Raw genomic sequence first — 18,348 nt, forward strand, 5'->3', positions numbered from 1 at the left:
ACATTAAAGTTAGAAAACTTGGAACATGTTTTTGTGTCACAGCTTTGTTGTTTTTTTTCCCCTCCCCCATTAATCATCTCACGACCTTACACATTTATCTGGTGACCCTTTAGAAGGGCCCAACCCATTGGTTGGGAACCAATGGACTAAAATAGTAGTCATTACTAATACTAATAGCTACTATTAGCTCATTAAAATGCTGGCATTGTTGGAAATGATAACAATATTAGTCAGAAAAGCTTTTTCCTGCTTTAACTTTTGACTGTTTATTTACTTCACTTATATTTTAAATACCCAACTTTTATTTGTAATGTTGTTGTTGTTGTTTTTTTTTGCATTGTGTCATTTATCTCTTTCTTAAGTAAAATAATTTTTCTACAACTAAATTCTCAATTAAAGTTAATTTCAAATCACTCAAATCATTGAGAAATTGAACTTGTGATTTAAACTTTAAATGCATATTTTTTGTAATTCGACAGATTGTGCTAAAATAGCTGTAATCAAATGTCATTCCCAGACACAAATATTATAAGAAATAAAAAGAAGACATCAGGTCTGTAGTTCCTTGACAAAAGTGTGTTTTGCAGTAAAGGGTCGCCCCCTTGTGGAAACTCAAAGTAACACACGGGGGTTTAATAACATTTGGTTGTGTTTTTTGTTTTTTTATGTGCCTACGTGTTGACTTCAAGATTTGTACGTATGTATATATATATATATATATATATATATATATATATATATTGCAGTAATATCCATATTTTTTCTGGCTGAGGCCTTGCGGTTTAACCGAAGTTGCAGATTTCAAAGTAAAAGCCTGGATTTTGAAAAAAAAAAAAAAAAAAAAAAAAAAAAAGTAAGAGACTGAAATTGTCTTTAGATCTTCGGGGCGAGGCCGATTTTCCACTTTTGCTGCAGGTAGCGGGAGCCGACCACCACCCCCCTCCCCCACACCCCCCATCCTGCCCCCTGCAACCCCGCTCCCGTGAGATTTTAAAAGGAGTCGGAGAGTCTCAACTCATCCCACGTTTTTTTTAAATCCCTCCTGCTGAACATTAATAGTTAACGAAGGCCTCGGCTTCCTCGTGGCTGACCTCGCCGCGACCTCTCCAGCGGCACAGAGGAGGAACAACGACCACCGGTTCGTGGGGAGACGACTCCTCCCTCTCTCGTCGTCTGACAAAAGCCCCCGAAGGCTTCATTTAGACAAAAAAAACACAGAGTTAAACCACTGAGAGGAAATCTGATGTAAGCTTCCTGTGAAGTGACTCAGAGAGAAGACTATATGTATATATATATATATATATATATATATATATATATATATATATATACACAGCTACATTAGAGGTTTTTCTTTTCTCTTCTCAAAGGTTTTTTTCTGTGGTTTCCTTTTATATATTTATTCATACACTATAATAAGACAGATTTCCTGTATGCTGCTGGAGCGAAAAAAATTTCCCCTCGGGGATTAATAAAGTAACTACCTAACCTAATTTGCGTCCCGCTGATATTTCCATTTAGGAAACATTTATTGGTGAGATCCACGTGTGGATTTTTTTGATGACGTTTTCTAACTAGTCAATTTATAAAGGAACATGTAGCTGAAACTACAGCAAATTGAATAATGAACGTTCACTTTATTCATGTCATTTTTAGTTCTTGGCGCCAATTTAAGTCCATGAAACGCTGATGTTTATTTTCAATGATCCAACGCGTAGATTAAATGGCAGAGAAAGTTCTTTTAAACCATGTCAAATTTTATTGATACGGCACGTTTATACACAACAGAAGTTGAACAGCATCAGACAGAAAGTAAAAGAAATTTGAAAAAAAAAATAGATTGAACGTGTGAAATTAAATTCAGTTTTTCATCTTTGGGGATATAATAAAATAAACAGCCTTTGATTTACCAAAACTACACTTTTCCCATAACTTCAACCCGAGTTTTGTTTTGACTTTTGGCCTAAACCGCATGACGTGAACTCCAATCTGTACAGTTTACATTCCTGCGTTTTGCACATACCACCAATCCACCCCATAATAAACAAACCATTAATACATTCCGGCGTGTCGTTCCCCTCCGTTTTATTTGAGCGATTTTATGTAAATTAAAAGGAGAGTTGGACATATTTTTGAGGATCCGCTCGTCCTCCTTCTGTCTCCAAACACAACATGGTGCGTGAAGAGAACTCGGGTCTGCTGTCCAACAACAGAAACACACCCAAGCAGCTTCAGCTAAAAACCAAATATTGTTCTTGTGGGCTGGGCGAGAGGAGCTCTCGGCTTCTTCTCAACGTCGTGGACAGATGAGGCGCTTTACGCCCTGCGACGGTTTTGGGACGATCGACCTGCTTAGTCACCACCAACACTCACAATACCGTTTATTTTGAAGCACGCACGTGATGTTATTTTGGTTTAGATGCGTTTCATAATCTCGCATTTGTGGGCTATTTAAAATTCACACCGGAAGCACCGAAATGCGGATTCATCCGCCGCTGAAAATAGTCCCCACGAAAGTATTCTTTTTTCGTCACGTTTGAGGAACATTTTCCACGTATTGATTTAAAGAAAGAAGAAAAAAAAAAAAGGAAACATACTTGTGTTTTTGGGGGCGTTTTCAAGGGATTTGTTTGTCAATTATAAAAACGACAGAAGAATAGTTAACTCATGTTTGCACGTATTTCACTCATATGACTCATACTCTCTTTTTCTGCAGCCTGATTTTCCTGCACAGAACTGATGTAAGGTGTGTAAATATATCACAGGTTACATGAACATAAACCCTGGTAAATATTAGTCCAGTGAAAAAATATCATTTAACTGAAAAAAAACACACAAAAAAACCATAAAATGTTTGTCTTTTGGTGCTACATAAAAAAAAACAAAAAAGGATTTTTAAAGGATGATGAAACGACTTCAATTCATCCCCTGCTTGGTTTTTAAATGCAGAAAAGAAAACACAGAGATCAGATGTCAGCAGAATAACTTCAGTGTTTGTGTTGCGGTGTGTTCGGTTACAGATTCACGAGTTATCTCCACCGCGTCTGGAGCTTTTACCAGCTGATACGGTACACCATCACTCAGCTGGAACAGTGAAAGTATTTGACCTCTTAAAAATAGGTTTCCCCTCCCTCTCCCCCGATAGGAAGGAAGATGGGAGCGTTTCTTGACTTGAGAATTATTCGGAAAAGTATTTCTTTGGGTTTTCGACGAAAAACAAAAACTGGTCGTGTTCAGGACAGATTCCAGATTTTGTTTGGGGGGGAAAAAAAAACAGACACAAAGCAACAAAAATTGATGCAAAATGAACACAAATAGATGCCAAACTACTGCAAAGACTCACAAATGAAGCGCAAAGACTCACAAATGAAGCGCAAAGACTCACAAATGAAGCGCAAAGACTCACAAAACCAGAACAAGGTTTAAGACAACCACGCACAAATAAAAAAATCACACAAACCAATGAAAAAAGGGATGCAAAATGAGCACAAACATGCAAACAGAGATGGAAGATTTGCATAGACACACACGAGGATCGCCTGTGACTCACAACAACCACAACGAGATTACAAACAACTACAGAGACTCAAAATGACCAGAAAAAAACAAAAACAAACACAAAAACAACAAGAAGAGATGCAAAATTGACCACAAACGGATACCGAAACAACCGCAGACACGAGAGAAAACTGTTTGTTTTGTGTCTCTGGACTTTACGAGTCTGCGTTACGGGATCATTCTTCACATTTCGACGATACAAGACAATCGATTCAATTTCTTCACTGGTACTTCATTTATAACGTGAAGCCACTCTGAGGAGAGCGATTCATTAGAAGTCTTTTTTTTTTTCCAACCGCACCGAAAAAAAATCTCTCAGAGACCAAACTAATGTGGACAGTTCAGTGTTTACCTCCAGGTTAATCTTCCTCCTCCTCCTCCTCCTCCACCTCCTCCACCTCATCCCTTCCTGCCATCACTCACACACACACACACACACACACACACACACACAACAAGACCTGTCACATGCTCCCAAAGCTTAGTCACATGTCTGGCGCTGCTGTACTCCTTCTCAAGGAGCTGCTCCACTGTCCTCCGAGGCATTCAAGTGCTCCTTAGAAAAAAATACTTTCTCTGAGCTTCCTCTGGGATGTATAGCCAGAAGTTTAGAGAAAAAAAACAACCTCAAGTCTTAATTTCACCAGTAGTTTTAGAATAATAATTACAAAAAAAAAACACCTGTAAAACAGTCGAATCTTTAAATTTTGACGAAAGTAAACAAAGTAAAAAAACAAACAAAAATGAAAGTCTCAAGTCTGGTGTTTTCTTTTTTTCTTTTTTTTTGGCCTGTCTGCGTCTTGTTTTTAATGTAGCCAGAAGTGACCATATTTGGACGAGCAGGGGAGGAGCTTAAGAGGCGGATCCGACTTGGAGCGAAGACACTGTACCTGAAAAACCTGACTGCACTCCTGACACGTCAATTAAAACAGACACGTCCGACTTGCGGAAAATAGTTGCTGACTTTTGTATTTCATGAATGCTTTTTGAATGAGAGACTATCGCGACCAGCCCCTGGTGGCCCTCAGTGGTATTGCACTTTGAGGCACCACTTTTGTTTAAACGACTTTTTTTTTTCTTCCACAGACCGGTTGCCTCCTTGAGCTCGTGGTCCCACCTCCTGTCCGTCCCTCTGCAACCGTCCCCACCCACCCACCCCTCCATACTTAAAACAGGTGTCCAGCGTCTGCTCTACTTCTTGTCGAACAACTGATTTACTGTATTCTTCAAAAACGATAGTATTACACCGGTTTAAACATTAGTCTCTCTGGATTAAAAAAAAATAAAAAAATCTCTGAGGTTTTTCCGGCTTCTTCTGCTCCGGGTGAGTCCCAAAATGAAAAACACTGGTCGACAAAGTCTGTGACGCTCCGGGCATTTGTTTTCTGGAAGGTTTATGTTGAGAATTGGCATTTGGATTGGAAATGGTTTGGGAAAAAAAAAAATCATGCACCTGTTTTAAGTCGATGTGGCGTAAACAAACCTCACGTAACTACGGAAAACAAACAAATCCACACCTACTGCTGGTAGAGTCTGTCTGAGGCAGCTGCAGCTTTCACAGAGGAGAAATCCAAGGCAAGGTTTTTTGTTTGTTTGGTTTGGTTTCTCTTTTTCTTTTTTTTTTTGGTGAACCTGTATTTATTTAATTTTTTTGGTGATCTTCATTGTTTAACTTAAAAACAAGTTATTTTCCCAGCATGTTTTATTTTTTGCAACACATATAGTTTATTATAGATTATTTTTTTTGTCTGTAAAAGTATGCAGCTTTTGTCAATGTGTTTTGTTCTCATCCGTCTCTCCTCTGTTCGGTGTGGACGTACCTCTAATTTCCGACAGCCCCTGAAGACACCAGAGCCCGCATCCCTTTCTCAGCCTGCGTTACCGGACCGCGGAAGAACTGAGCCGAACCGTGAAGCGCTTCACATCCAACGAGGAAGGATAACAAAACAAAACAAACCAGCAAGCAGCTTCACTGTAAGTCTTTTCCACATTTTAAATTTTTTTTTTCCACGCTTTGTTTTTTTGTTTTTTTCATTTCGCCTCGTGTCCTCCCCGGTCCTCCCCGCGCGGCGCCGCCGGCAGCAGCAGCAGCTGGGTTTCCAGTTTCCGGGTTTTGTCGCCTTTTGTGCACACGGCACCGGGGCTGGTGCGGAGCGCACAAAAAGCCCAACGTGTTACTGTTTACCTCCGGTGTGGGGTTTCGGATCAAAGACGGAGCGAGACCGCACGCAGACACCGGAGATGGATTTTTGTTTTTTGATACGTTTTAACGGTTTGATTTCAGCGGTAGACTGAGGCCGAGCCTCGCCGGCACCACGAGGCCCGAGCCTGGGCCGCGGCCACCCGGCAGATGCCGTCTGTCAGCATCCTCCCGACACATTTATCGGAGTAACGTCGACTAGCAGGGGGTGGCTAACCGGATAATTCACGGCTTAAAAAATAAATAAATAAATAAATAAAAACCCCGAAGAGGTGAGCGGCCCCCGTGCAGCGTTTTTCACGACTTTATTCACGAACATTTAAAAACCCTCCACGGGTTTATTTAGATCCGTCTGCGGGCTGTTAGTTTTGTGAAACTCGGTGAAATTCTAAACAAACCTCCGCTAACGTGGCTTCATTTTTCACTGAGCGTGCGCCAAACTTCATTCAGAAAACTGATAATTTCCGGATTTCTTTTACTTCGTCGGACCAAAGCTGTTCATATGACGCAAACACAATTCTTTAGAAGCTGCCCTTCAATTCGGGTTGACACACAACAAACCAGGAAACCGTTTTTTGGGTTGTTTTTTTTTTTCTAGTGATCTCATCTTTCCAACAGCTTCCATCTGTTTTTTTTTTTTTTTTTTTAAAGAACTTAGTTGACAGTCAGTGTGATCAGCTCAATGTGATTTAATAGGATAAGTTGTGTTTGTTTTTTTAATACTAATCTAAAGCCTGAGTTTATTATAATAATAACAGTAATTATGTGTTACTCCTGAATTAAATTTAACCGTCACGTAAACATCTAGTTCAATACAGAAAAGAGCAAAAATACGTAGTTGTTATTGCAGATCGATAAACACTTTTCACACTTTTAACATGAAGTTGATCTTGTTCCAGTTAAGTGACGCGGTTACGTTTAAGTCTTGTGATTTACAGGACAAAGGCCGGCGAAAGAAGAACATCAAATTCCCCCCCGGCCTCCAAATCCACCGTCTCTTTTCACTTCCCTCGACCTGAACTAAACAGCATTACAAGTCTGTTACCAAAGTTTGGTTTTTTTTAATTTAAACTGGAGCTTAAATGACGAGTTATTGAATCTTTTTTTTTTTTTTAGTTCGTTTTCATGCAGAAATGCATCTTGAAATTCTCATATTCACAAGACTGGACTCTTTCACGTTTTGTTACTTCATCTCCCGATTGCCATTATTTGCGCCGACTACCATCATTTTGCATAATCTTTAGAATAACATCCATTTATTAATTTGCATTAAAAAAAAAAAAAAAAACAGGCTTCATCAACATGCCGCGGTTGAATTTTCACCGTTTTTTTTTTCAATCCCGCGTAAACCTGCAACCAATCATGATGTGGCTTGTTTCTGAGGAAAACTCTGTTACTCCCCCAAAAGATTATAAAACTTAAAAACAATGAATGGATGAGCGGTTTCAGATTATTATTATTATTATTATATGAATTGTTGCGGCTCTAATCCGCTCATTGTTAACTTGAAAGCGTTTTTCAACCGCACGCGTCACAAACAGATGTTCTGATTATTGTATCGTGAAATAATCTCTCGGCGTTAATTCATCGTTTCTGCAGCTGTCATTCGTTCTGATAATGTTCTGTCGTTGCCGCTGGCGACGGTTATTTTTTTTGTCGATCGTTTAGTAGTTTTAATTTTTCTTACTGATCGATGAGCAGAAGTGTAAATGTGAATTTTGTCAGCGTTTTGACGTCTTCTATTTCTTCTCGGCAGAGATGACGAACGAGGAGAAGACGGCGGCCGTCGTGGCCCTGATGTGTCTCTTCGTCCTGAGCGGCGGTTCGGACGGTTCGGACTGCACGACGGAGGCGAGCGGCGCGGCGTGGTCGGTGTCGGCGACGGTCGACGTGGCGCGAGCCGAGCGGAGCCAGAGGCAACACCTGGAGGCTCTGTTCAACAGGTGAGGAGGACCAAACCGTGGATATCCATATGTGTAAAAAGATTGTTTTTAATCGCTTTTATGTCGACAACCGGTTTCTCAAAAGTGAAGATTTTACTCGACCCATTAAATCCGATTCTGACCTTTTTATTTCATTCGAAAAAGAAACTCTTAAAAATTTTAAATCTTGAAATGTGAAAGGTTTGTGAGTAAATAGCTTAAAAAGGAAGAAAAAAAAAAGGGATATATTTTCTTGTCTTTTTTTTTTTTTTTTTTTTTAACAAGGACTTCTTGTGGATTCTAAAAAAAAACACCAAACATTTAGGCCTTAATTGTTCTCAAAGGATTATTCCGCTCTATTTCAGCCTGCTGCGTTTCCTATGAAAGAGTCTGTTGTGTCTCTTATTAATAAACACGATAACTCGCCACAGATTAAAAAAGGAAAAAAGAGGAGCCGAACCGAACGAGGTATTTCGGGAGCAAAAAAGTGCGTTCATGTGAAATACGTCAAATTGGATTTACACTTCAAAAAAGAAAAAAGAAAAAAAGAGTATTAAGGAAAATTAGATGCGTGTTGTGTTTTATAATGCCATTTAAAAAAATAAATAATTTTTAAACGTGACATTCGGCTGGATAACGAGGTGACGTCCCACTCTGAGCATTGTTGGGTTAAAACAAAACAATTTGTTTATTTCCGAAGCCTAAACTTTGTTCGGGACGGTAGCTCGCTCTCACGTCAGATAAAGCTGCAGCTAAAACTCATCCGCGGTCTCGCAGGCGCCTTTTTTTTTTTTTTTTTTTTTTTTTTTACCGCTGTGTGTTTAACCGTTTTATTTATTAAAAAAAAAAAAGAACATTTTGTATGACCTCTTAACAGATACGGTGAAAACGGCACCATCTCTCTGGCGGGTTTGAAGCGGCTCCTGCAGAGCGTCGGGCTGCATCGCTTCAGGACCGTTACGGTGCAGCATCACGAGCACGCGGGCTGCCACGACCACGGCCACCGTCACCGCGACGACGGCCACCGTCACCACGACGGACACCACCACCAGCAGCACCGGTGTCACCGCAACGACTCGTCGGCGAAGGAAAGCAAGAACGCGGACGGTCGTCTCGACGCGTACGAGGAGAAGAGCGCGGCCGGTCGGGAAGCCGTCGGCACGGCGACGCACGGCGCCCAGCCGGCGGTGAGGGCGCAAGACAGCAGGCCGGAAAGGGTGAGTCCGTCGGGGGAGGGAACCCCTGCCGGAGGAGTTCCCGGGAGCCGGACGCAGGCGGCGGCGGCGGTCGGCCGGGTGGACGACCACGATCACCATCACGAACACGATCATCTCAGCCCGGACCACGTAGAGGTACGACGCCGGCTTCCGACGCACCGACACTTTTATCTCGATTATCCCAAATACGAGACGACTTCAAAACGGTGATTTGACTTCCTTTTTTAAAATGCCCACGCGATCAGCTGATCTTCCGTCGCCACGACAACGTTCAGTCCGACAAACTGGAAGCGGTTCTTCAGGTTTCGAAGGAAACGAAAAATGTAAATGAATCCGGTCCCGTTGTAAGAACCTCAAACTACTTTTAATGAACGAGTTGGTTTTCTCTCTCTCTCTCTCTCTCTCAGTGTCTGAACGCCTCCAGCATCCTCTCCTCCCACGGGATGTCCCAGGAGATGGGCGTCACCCTCGGAGACTTCGGCTTCCTCTGCCCCGCCCTCCTGCGCCAGATCGACAGCAGCGCCTGCATCCTGCACGAAGACAGAGAGAGAGGTAACTGACGAGCTTAAGAAAAAAGAAAAGAAAAAAAAAGGCGGTTTCATCGCCAGTGTCCTTTAAAAGTTAATAGGAAGTGTCACAATCCTGAATCTCAGTGACTCAGCGTTGCTGAAAGTCTGGTGACATAACAGGAAAACAAAGTCGTCGCTTACAAATGGAAAACGTTTTGAGAAAAAGAGGAAACCGGTTCGACCGGTTTTTATTTTCAAGTTAATCGATTTTAAAAAAATGTTGGTGCTACTGTTGTGTGATGTGTGATGTAAAAACTGGACTGATTTAATCTTGTTTCTATTTCTTTCCTTCTTTTTTTTTAAGATCGTAAACATCATAACCACACGTACAATCGCAACGGCAACCACACCCACAATCGCTACGGCAACCACACCCACCTGCACCAGAACCACAGCCAGAGCAACGGCACCGACGGCGGCAAAAGCATCGCAGAAGGTAAAGATGGGAAGTGACTTAAAAAAAAAAAAAACGTGATTAAAACTATTCGCAGTTTATTGTTAAAAGATTCTTCTGGTTTATTTTTTTATTGTTTTAAAAAAAACGCATCATTTTGAATGTTGGTTTTTCAGTCGAACAGAAAATAAAAAACCTGAAATTAGCTGCCCGCGACGGCCATTTTTTTCACTGAAGTTATTCACAATTTTCTCGTGGAGGAAGTTGTCGGCTGAACTATATTTTAATTAACACACTTCCAGAATAGCCCTCCTCCCCCCCCCCCCCCCCCCCCCCACACACACACACACACGTCGACTGCACGGAGAAAATCTTGTAAAGAGTCCGTCTTGGTGTTTTTTGTTTGTTTGTTTTTTTGCAGCGTGGGTCGGCGGCTTCCTCTCTATCACCATCATCAGTCTGCTCTCCCTCTTCGGCGTCGTCCTCATCCCGCTCATGAACCGCGTCTTCTTCAAGTTCCTGCTCAGCTTCCTGGTGGCGCTCGCCGTGGGAACGCTGAGTGGCGACGCCTTCCTGCACCTCATCCCCCACGTGAGTTTCGCCGCCGAGCCGATCGAGTTTAAAGAGATTTCAGGCTGTTTGTTTATTTATTAAAAAAATTTTAAGAAGCGTGACTTGAACTCGTCCCCTCAAATTTCAGCCAAATATTCAGACTGAAATGGAGGTGTGGGAAGTCTTAAAGCTCTCAAAGTACGATGTGTTGTCTTGGACTCGGTTTTAAAATGAGAGGTTTTTGCATGTCGACACTTTTCTACGCCGTTTCAGCTTTAAAACATTATAGTTTGACAAAGTTGACACTTTAGGCGAAGGCTGAAAAGACCTTTGACCTCCTGTATTTTTTGCTTATTTTGCACTTTTTCTGTTTTAATTTGACTTTAATGTTATTTTTTTTTATGTTTGTGCTTTTATGTAGATAGATAGAAAAAGTAAGACCAATTGATAACACACAAACTATATGCACACAAAAATAAATAAACACAGTTTAGGATGAAAAACGCTTGCACCCTGTTTACATGGTGCTCTTTGCACTCAGACATCGAACCGGATTGAATTTTAACGTGACCATTAATCAGAAAGGTGGATTTTTGTGTTTCTTTTTGGACAGAATCCCTCTCCTTCTTTTTTTTTTCTCTCTCATTTTTCTCGTCTTCACTGCTGAGCTTATGATTCATATTTACTCTAAAGACACGAGAGGGTTGTCAATTTAAACATCTAACTGCCATTAACCCCCCCCCTTTTAAAAAAAACTAAAACAAACGCAGTCTCAGGGAGGCCACCATCACAACCACGATAACTCCAGCGACGACGAGGCTCATCACCTGCACGACGGCGGCGGCGGCGGCCACCGCAACCTGGACCCGGTGTGGAAGGGTCTGACGGCGCTGAGCGGCGTCTACGTCATGTTCCTCATCGAACACTTCCTGACGCTGGGAAAAATGTACAAGGACAAGAAGCAGAAGGTCCGAGACCGAATTTCTTTTTAGCGCGTTCACGAAAAACAGGACGGCGATCGAGATGGTTTACGAAGGAAATTGGAAAAGTTTAATTTGACTTTTAGAACTTTGTTTTTCCGCGACTAGTTTTGGACACTTTTAATTGTGATCATAATGATTAAACTTTTATTTGTTGTAGCACCTTTCATACGAGAAATGCAGTGTTTCGCTTAAAAATGAAAAAGGGTAGAAAAAATATAGAAAAGAAATAAGATGCATGAGATTAAAACACAAATATTGCTTATATGAAATAAGCAATATGTGCGTTTTAAAAGCGCCCCAGTTGAAGTGAAGGAGAGCTTCAAGAGTAAATAACAATTGCAAAAATCGAAGCGTTTCATTATTTTGCAATATGAATATAGTTCAAATGTGCTGTTCATAGAAATAGACGCCATTCATCGGGTCAAATTAAATTGTTTGCATCCAGATTTGATTTTTATGTCCGAAAACCTCCTCCGGATGCATCGCGCAAACAGGAAGTAGCGCGCGGTGGCGGAGGTGTTGATGACTGCGGTTATTTAAAAAAAAATCTCCGCCGTCCTCACAGATCCAGAAGAAGTGGGACCAGAACGACAAAGCGGATCCGGAGAAGCAGCCGGCTCTGGAGGAGAACGACCTGAAGCCGAGCGAAGGTGAGAGGCGACGGCGAACCGAAGACGGCAGCTGTTTTAACCGAGAAAGTCTTCAGATGGCGGCGGAAAAAAAAAAGACTCAGCTCACGGCGAAACGACGGGCAACGGCGATTGTGCTGCCGAACTTTCATTTATTTATTTTTTTTGTTCCCGCCCGCAGACGTGGAAACCAATGGCGGCGGCACGTTCGGCGACCACCCGCGCGGCGGCGGCGGCGTGGCGGAGGAGGAGCAGGTGATGCTGGCGCCGCAGGTGTCGGTCGTCTCGCCGCCCGGTTACGGCCGGTCGTCGGGCGGCGCCGCCGCCGCCTACACCGCCGAGGACTGCGAGAACAAGTGCCACTCCCACTTCCACGACACGGTGGGCCAGGCCGACAGCATGCACCACCACCACCACGACTACCACCACATCCTGCACCACCACCACTCGCAGAACCACCACCCGCACAGCCACTCCCACTCCTACTCGGAGCAGCACTTCCAGCAGGCCGGCGTGGCCACGCTCGCCTGGATGGTCCTCATGGGGGACGGCCTGCACAACTTCAGCGACGGCCTCGCCATCGGTCAGCAAAACGTCCCGTTTCGAACCCTCCCGCCTGTTATTTCACCTCCTCGCGAATGTCTTTAGTTTCCTGTTAACGAGCCGCCGTTTCTTAGCCAATGACACGACGGCACCTTCGGAAACAGACCGAGCGCCGCCTATTCAAGTGACGACTCGTCAGTAAGTCGACCTTAAAATTGAGGTCAGACCTAAAACCAGGCGGGAAAATGGTCCCGCCGATTCTCTTTGTGTATTCTTAAAGAAAAAAGTCTCGCAGATCCAGCGTCAGCCGATTGTATTATAAATACGTATTATAAATCGCGGGTGTGCAGATTTTGAATTGTTTTGACTTCTCGCCAGGCGCCGCCTTCACCGACGGTATGTCCAGCGGTCTCAGCACGTCGGTGGCCGTTTTCTGTCACGAGCTGCCTCACGAGTTGGGTAAGAAAGTGCTACTAGTTTTCTGGCTCCAAAAAACAAACCAAAAAAAACGGTGTTTCAACAAGTCTTTTTTTTTTTATTATTTTTTTTATTTTATGCAACTAATCTTCCCGAGTTACAGACTTTTAGAGCAAAATTGGAATTAATCTGGAACCTGATCCGATACGGACAAAAAGGATTCAAAATCATTTTAACTTCTCCGTAACGGTTTCCTTGCGCTTTCCCCCCCAAAAGGTGACTTCGCGGTGCTCCTGAAGGCCGGCATGACTGTGCGCCAGGCCATCCTTTACAACGTGCTGTCGGCCATGATGGCCTACCTGGGCCTGGTGACGGGCATTTTGATCGGACACTTCGCCGATAACATCTCCATGTGGATATTCGCCCTCACGGCGGGGCTCTTCATGTACGTGGCCCTGGTGGACATGGTGAGTCGGCATTTTTCTGTTGCCGTTACACACAAAAAAAAAAAGAAAAACTCGGCTACGCTCTCCCCCTCATTTTTGAGGAAGCGGTAAAAGCGGAGAAATGTTTTCGTCTATTTCCCCCGACGCGGCGTTTTAAATAAACAAGCTCGGCCCCGAGACTTCAAGCTCTCGTCCAGTCAGCTGCATCTGCTGAGGTCGGACATGAAGTCCGACTCTCACCGGTGTTGGAGAGCAGCGGCCTTCAGGACCAGGTGGCCTCTTCACACACACACACACACACACACACACACACACACACACACACACACACACACACACACACACACACACACTTTCTCTTTGAATGGCAGGTTTATAAAAAAAAGAAAAACCACTCACAGACGCACAAGAGGTGAGCTGTCACAGTCAGCTGCTTTCTGGGAAAAGACGGCGGAGCTCCGGCGGCCCGTGGGCGACCTCTTGTGGCGGCTTCGTTTCATCTCACTCTGTTGAACGGAGGATAGACTTCGTTGGGCTTCGTTTAACGGCATTTTGCCTGAGCTTTCACCCCGCAGCCCACGGTGAGGGAAGAGGAAGTAGCGCGGGCGTCGTAGCGTGACAACCAGGCAAGATGTCGTTGAAAAAAACCTTGTTTTTTTATTTTTTTTATTTTAAGACTTTGGCAGCAGTTTTAAGTGTTTTCATCTACAAATAATTAACACGGGGTCGGTCAGCAACATCCTGTTATGGTCTTTGGAGTTATATGCTGGGTACCAAATGACGTACTTCCCTGAGTACAGTAGTGTCGTTTTCAAATCTCACAAATAACCGCGGCATGTGAACGCATCACTTGCTTTTTTTTTTTTCTTCTTTTTTTCTTTGTTTTGCATCCAGTAGCAGTATGGTGGTGCTTAGTGAAGAATAAACACGTTTGTGTCGTGTTCAGGGAAAAACTGCAGCAATTCAAAATCAAAGTTATGTTAGAAATTTACATGAGTAGCCGACGTGCTACCAACCAATCCGAGAAAAATTCATCTTTCCTTATGCGTGTAAATAACTATATCGTAACATGAATTTTTTTTTCTGAATCATCCACCAAAAATATGACGATAATAAAAATCCCATCGTCAAATATTTAGTTGTTATATTTATAGACGAATCCGTCACGGCCCGGAAGCCGACGTCCCGTGCTCGGCCCGTGGGCCCCGGTTGGGAACCGCTGCTTTCACAACACGCCGTCTTTTTTCCTTTCAGGTGCCCGAGATGCTGCACAACGACGCCGGCGACCACGGCTTCAGCCACTGCGGCTTCTTCCTCCTCCAGAACGCCGGCATCCTGCTGGGCTTCTGCATAATGCTGCTGATCGCCATCTTCGAGCACAAAATCGCGGGCGAAGAATAGTGGAAACCGGGTCCGTTCAGGGTCCGGACCTCCTTCGTGCATTCCAGCGTCTCTTCCTCTTGACGTGAAGTGTTTGGTTTTTGTTTTTGTTTTTTTTACTTCAGAATTTGCCGACAGGCTGCGCTCACCTCCATTTTAAGTTTTTTTGCGATTTTTCTTTTTTTTTTTTTCCCACATCGTGCAGCAAGAAGCAATCAGTTCATAAATCGAGGAAGTCGCCGTGTTTGAATCATCTGGCGGACGCTGAAGTTACACGCTCAAGAGGTTCAAACGTCCGCTGAGGTTCGCTGTTAAAAAAAAAAAAAAAAGAAGTAGCTGAGAAAGTAGATTTTTTTTTCTTCTTTGAAGTTACTTGGACATAAAACAGCTTCTTCTTTCAACCGTGAACGAACTCGGGACCCCAGAAACACGAGTTCAGCCGGGAGCAGTTTGCCGCCAGTTTATCGGTACGTGTTCGTTCAATACGCAACACAAGAAAACTGAATTTATCACCCTGGACTTCAGAAACGAATTTAGTTTTTTGGTTTTTTTTTTGTGGTGTTGTTATTTTATTTTTTTCCAATATATCTTGACTTTTTAAAGAGTTTCTGCTGCTGAGTGAAACCCGATCAGTGTTACAGTCGATCCCCCGACGTGCCACCGCAAATCCATCCTGTGGGTTCCTGGGAAGGTACGACGGTCTCTGAATGAAAACTTGAAGCTACAATATCTACCAAAATTATTGGCTGATTTCAAAATGAATCTGATTGGTTTGGTAAAATATTGGGAAAAAAAAAAAAAAAAGACTTTCTGTTGGTGGATTAATACTTCCATCCCGGTCACACTGGTCACTGGGACTCTTGGTGTTTATCGTGACCTACCGGAGAATTATGGGAGAATTTGAATATCGATGCCCGGTATCGGTTTATTTGCCGTAAAAGCGGCAACGCGCTCGTGGCGGTTCGTTACGCCGTTTAAAAACCCGAATCGGACCACGGGACCGAAGAAAAGTGACGATTTGGAAGCAAATATGGTTTAAAAAAAAAAAAAAAAAAAGTTAAAAGCTGCTTTTCTGGAGGTTAAAGAGACGTGACGTGCACATTGTTGACCGTCATTAAGGGATGTATGACGGCTGTTCGTGGTGCCATATCGACCTACAGGAGGTCCTTCGCTGACTTCAGCAGATTCAAAGTATGGAAGTGTAATTTGGAAGTTGGTTATTGGACAAGTCTGATAAAAGCACTTCGCCGGTACGAAGCGTTGAACCGAAGTTGAGGCCTCCGGTAACCGACCAGACAATATTTACGTCGCGTGAAACTGTGGATTAATTCAAAGACAGATGTTTAAACTTTGTGGGGTTTTTTTGTTGTTTTTTTGCTAAATCAGCAAGAAGCCCTTCTGTTAAATGAATCCGAGTTCAGTGTTTCGTAAGTGAGCCGCAAGACGCGGGCTTTTAAATCTGAATCAAGAATTAACTGAATCCGAAACCTCTTTTGAAGCTCTTAAGACTCACAAAAACTACGATTGAGGTTTTACAAAAAGTGAGACATGAAACCATCTCTGCGATAAGTGGAAGGAAAAAAAAAAAGGAAAAAAAAAAAAAAAAGACAGAATTGCCGTCAAAGCTACAAGCGGCCTCTAGAGGCGGCAAAAAAAATAATACGTTAAAGAAATTGTTTACTTAACAAAATTCCATCTTGAATCTGTCATTTGTTTAAAGAAAAATATGACACCTTGGCAATGTTTTTTTTTTTTTAATTTTTACTTAGAATAATAAGCAATCATTTTTATTTATTTTTTCTGCTGAATGCTACAAATCTAGCGAGGTAACATTCACACCCACCTCGCAGCAATTTACAATTTTTTTTATTTTTTTTGTAATAAAAAATTTTTTTAAAGAATTTTTCATGTCTGCAACTGAGCCAGCTGATGCCTCTGAAAATCCGTGCTGTTGTTTACAAACACAAACCTCACCGCGGTTCGTCTTTCTGAACCGCTCGTCGCTTCGAGCGCTCGAACCACCGCCGCGACCTCTGACCTTTCCGCGATAACGCTTACGAAATTGACGAGCTGCGGTTTCACACCGACGCGCTGCTAAGAAGCAAGTTATTACACCAGAAGGGAGAAGCTCAGCAGTTTTAAGCGTTACGGTTTTTTGGTTTTTTTTTTTTTACATTGTTTTTGTTTTTGTTGTGTGTGTGTGTGTTTATCCGTTTGTTTGTGTGGCAGCTCAAGAGAAAAGAAATATTTAGAAAATGAGTCTTTGTTACAGAATTCCTCCCGTTCAAGTCGAGTGGCAGCAGATCAAACTATGAATGTGCAGAATCAGCTTGAACGGTTTGATGTGTTTCTTTGACACCGTTGTTTCAGGCTGCTCTGATATTTAGGTCAAAAAAACAAGGTTGCATCAACAGTTGATTTTCTCCCTTTAAAAAAACAAAAATCTACAACCATGAACAGCAAGTTCAGACTTGACATGAAAACCTCCCTGTGTATATCACATGTATGATATTATACTGACATGTAAATACTTTTATGTACTATACTGTACAAGTATTTGTTTTACGTCCTGTGCTGTTCGATGTAAAAGATTCTCTCGGTGGTCAAATCCACACAAAAAAAAAAAAAGTCGGAGAAAGTATTATGGTGTAGAAAAAAAATAAAAGAAATGTGAAAAGAAAAATAGAATCTTTTTTTAAAAATTTTCTTTCATGTTTGTGTCTCAAAAGTGTTTAAAATGCTGCAGCGGGTGGATGAAATCCTTAAAGACTCATCAGGATGCAGTCAAGACGGCTCTGGAGGGAAGAGGTGGTTTATTTCGACGCCGAGTCGGCTCGATGCGGTTTGTGTTTTATCAAACCGGCGTCCGGTCAAACGGCAAAATCGGCCACCTGCCGAAAAATGATGTAATCCCATGAGAGGAGGTATAAAGAAATGTTTTAATACAAATTGTGGCGCGATTAATTTTGAGGCTTTTGTTCCCCAAGTGTGTCGAGGCTGTCGGGCCTTCATAGAGATTACAAAATGTAAAAACTTTTTTTTTTTTTTCATTATTTACAATGAGATCAGATAATCCGATTTAAAAAAAAAAAAAAAAAATTTTTTTTATATATATATATATTTTTGATATTCTTGATATTTAATTTTGGAGCTCAAAGAAAATGTAAAAAAAAAAAAAACCTTCTTTGTCGCCGAACTTGTTTTCTGTTCCGTTCACCGCCTCAAACACAAGAACTTGTGTTTGAAAGCAGCTTAGATCACATTTTTCTAGATATTGTTTCATGTATCTACAACAGTGAAATATATCCAGTCTGTTATCGCTGAAGACCGCCGGCAAATTTTCCTTGTGCCTCGAGCGGAAAGTGTGCCGACGTCGAGGAATTTGAAAAGCGAGACGGACCGAACCGGCGATGTCGCTGCAGAGCTGTTTAAACTGTGTTCCTGTTATTTTGTCCACCTCCGGCGCAGCGCCACCGACTGGCCGAGGTCTTCGGGCGGCTTTGATGTTCTTTTCTTGCCATTCCCCAACACCAATAAA

At 42.5% G+C, this 18,348-nt stretch overlaps 1 protein-coding gene across 2 annotated transcripts; it reads left to right on the forward strand.

Annotated features, from left to right (window-relative positions):
• The first annotated feature begins 4,751 nt into the window (after nucleotides 1-4,751).
• slc39a6 (solute carrier family 39 member 6) lies at nucleotides 4,752-17,885 on the forward strand. Of its 2 annotated transcripts, XM_069170030.1 has the most exons (13): nucleotides 4,752-4,882; nucleotides 5,395-5,532; nucleotides 7,515-7,701; nucleotides 8,558-9,032; nucleotides 9,305-9,449; nucleotides 9,771-9,902; nucleotides 10,282-10,451; nucleotides 11,183-11,380; nucleotides 11,961-12,045; nucleotides 12,206-12,607; nucleotides 12,946-13,026; nucleotides 13,261-13,451; nucleotides 14,685-17,885. In XM_069170030.1, the coding sequence occupies exons 3-13, from the start codon at nucleotides 7,517-7,519 to the stop codon at nucleotides 14,829-14,831; spliced, it is 2,211 nt and encodes a 736-aa protein (XP_069026131.1). In that variant the 5' UTR covers nucleotides 4,752-4,882; nucleotides 5,395-5,532; nucleotides 7,515-7,516; the 3' UTR covers nucleotides 14,832-17,885. The 2 variants fall into 2 exon arrangements, with proteins under 2 accessions (XP_069026131.1, XP_069026132.1); XM_069170031.1 differs by lacking the exons at nucleotides 4,752-4,882; nucleotides 5,395-5,532 and adding an exon at nucleotides 5,673-6,030.
• Nucleotides 17,886-18,348: the final 463 nt, after the last annotated feature.

The sequence above is a fragment of the Embiotoca jacksoni genome, unplaced genomic scaffold (genome assembly GCF_022577435.1).
Source record: "Embiotoca jacksoni isolate LCO1_2020_lvr unplaced genomic scaffold, fEmbJac1.0.p SCAF_48, whole genome shotgun sequence".
Classification (NCBI taxonomy): Eukaryota; Metazoa; Chordata; class Actinopteri; family Embiotocidae; genus Embiotoca; species Embiotoca jacksoni.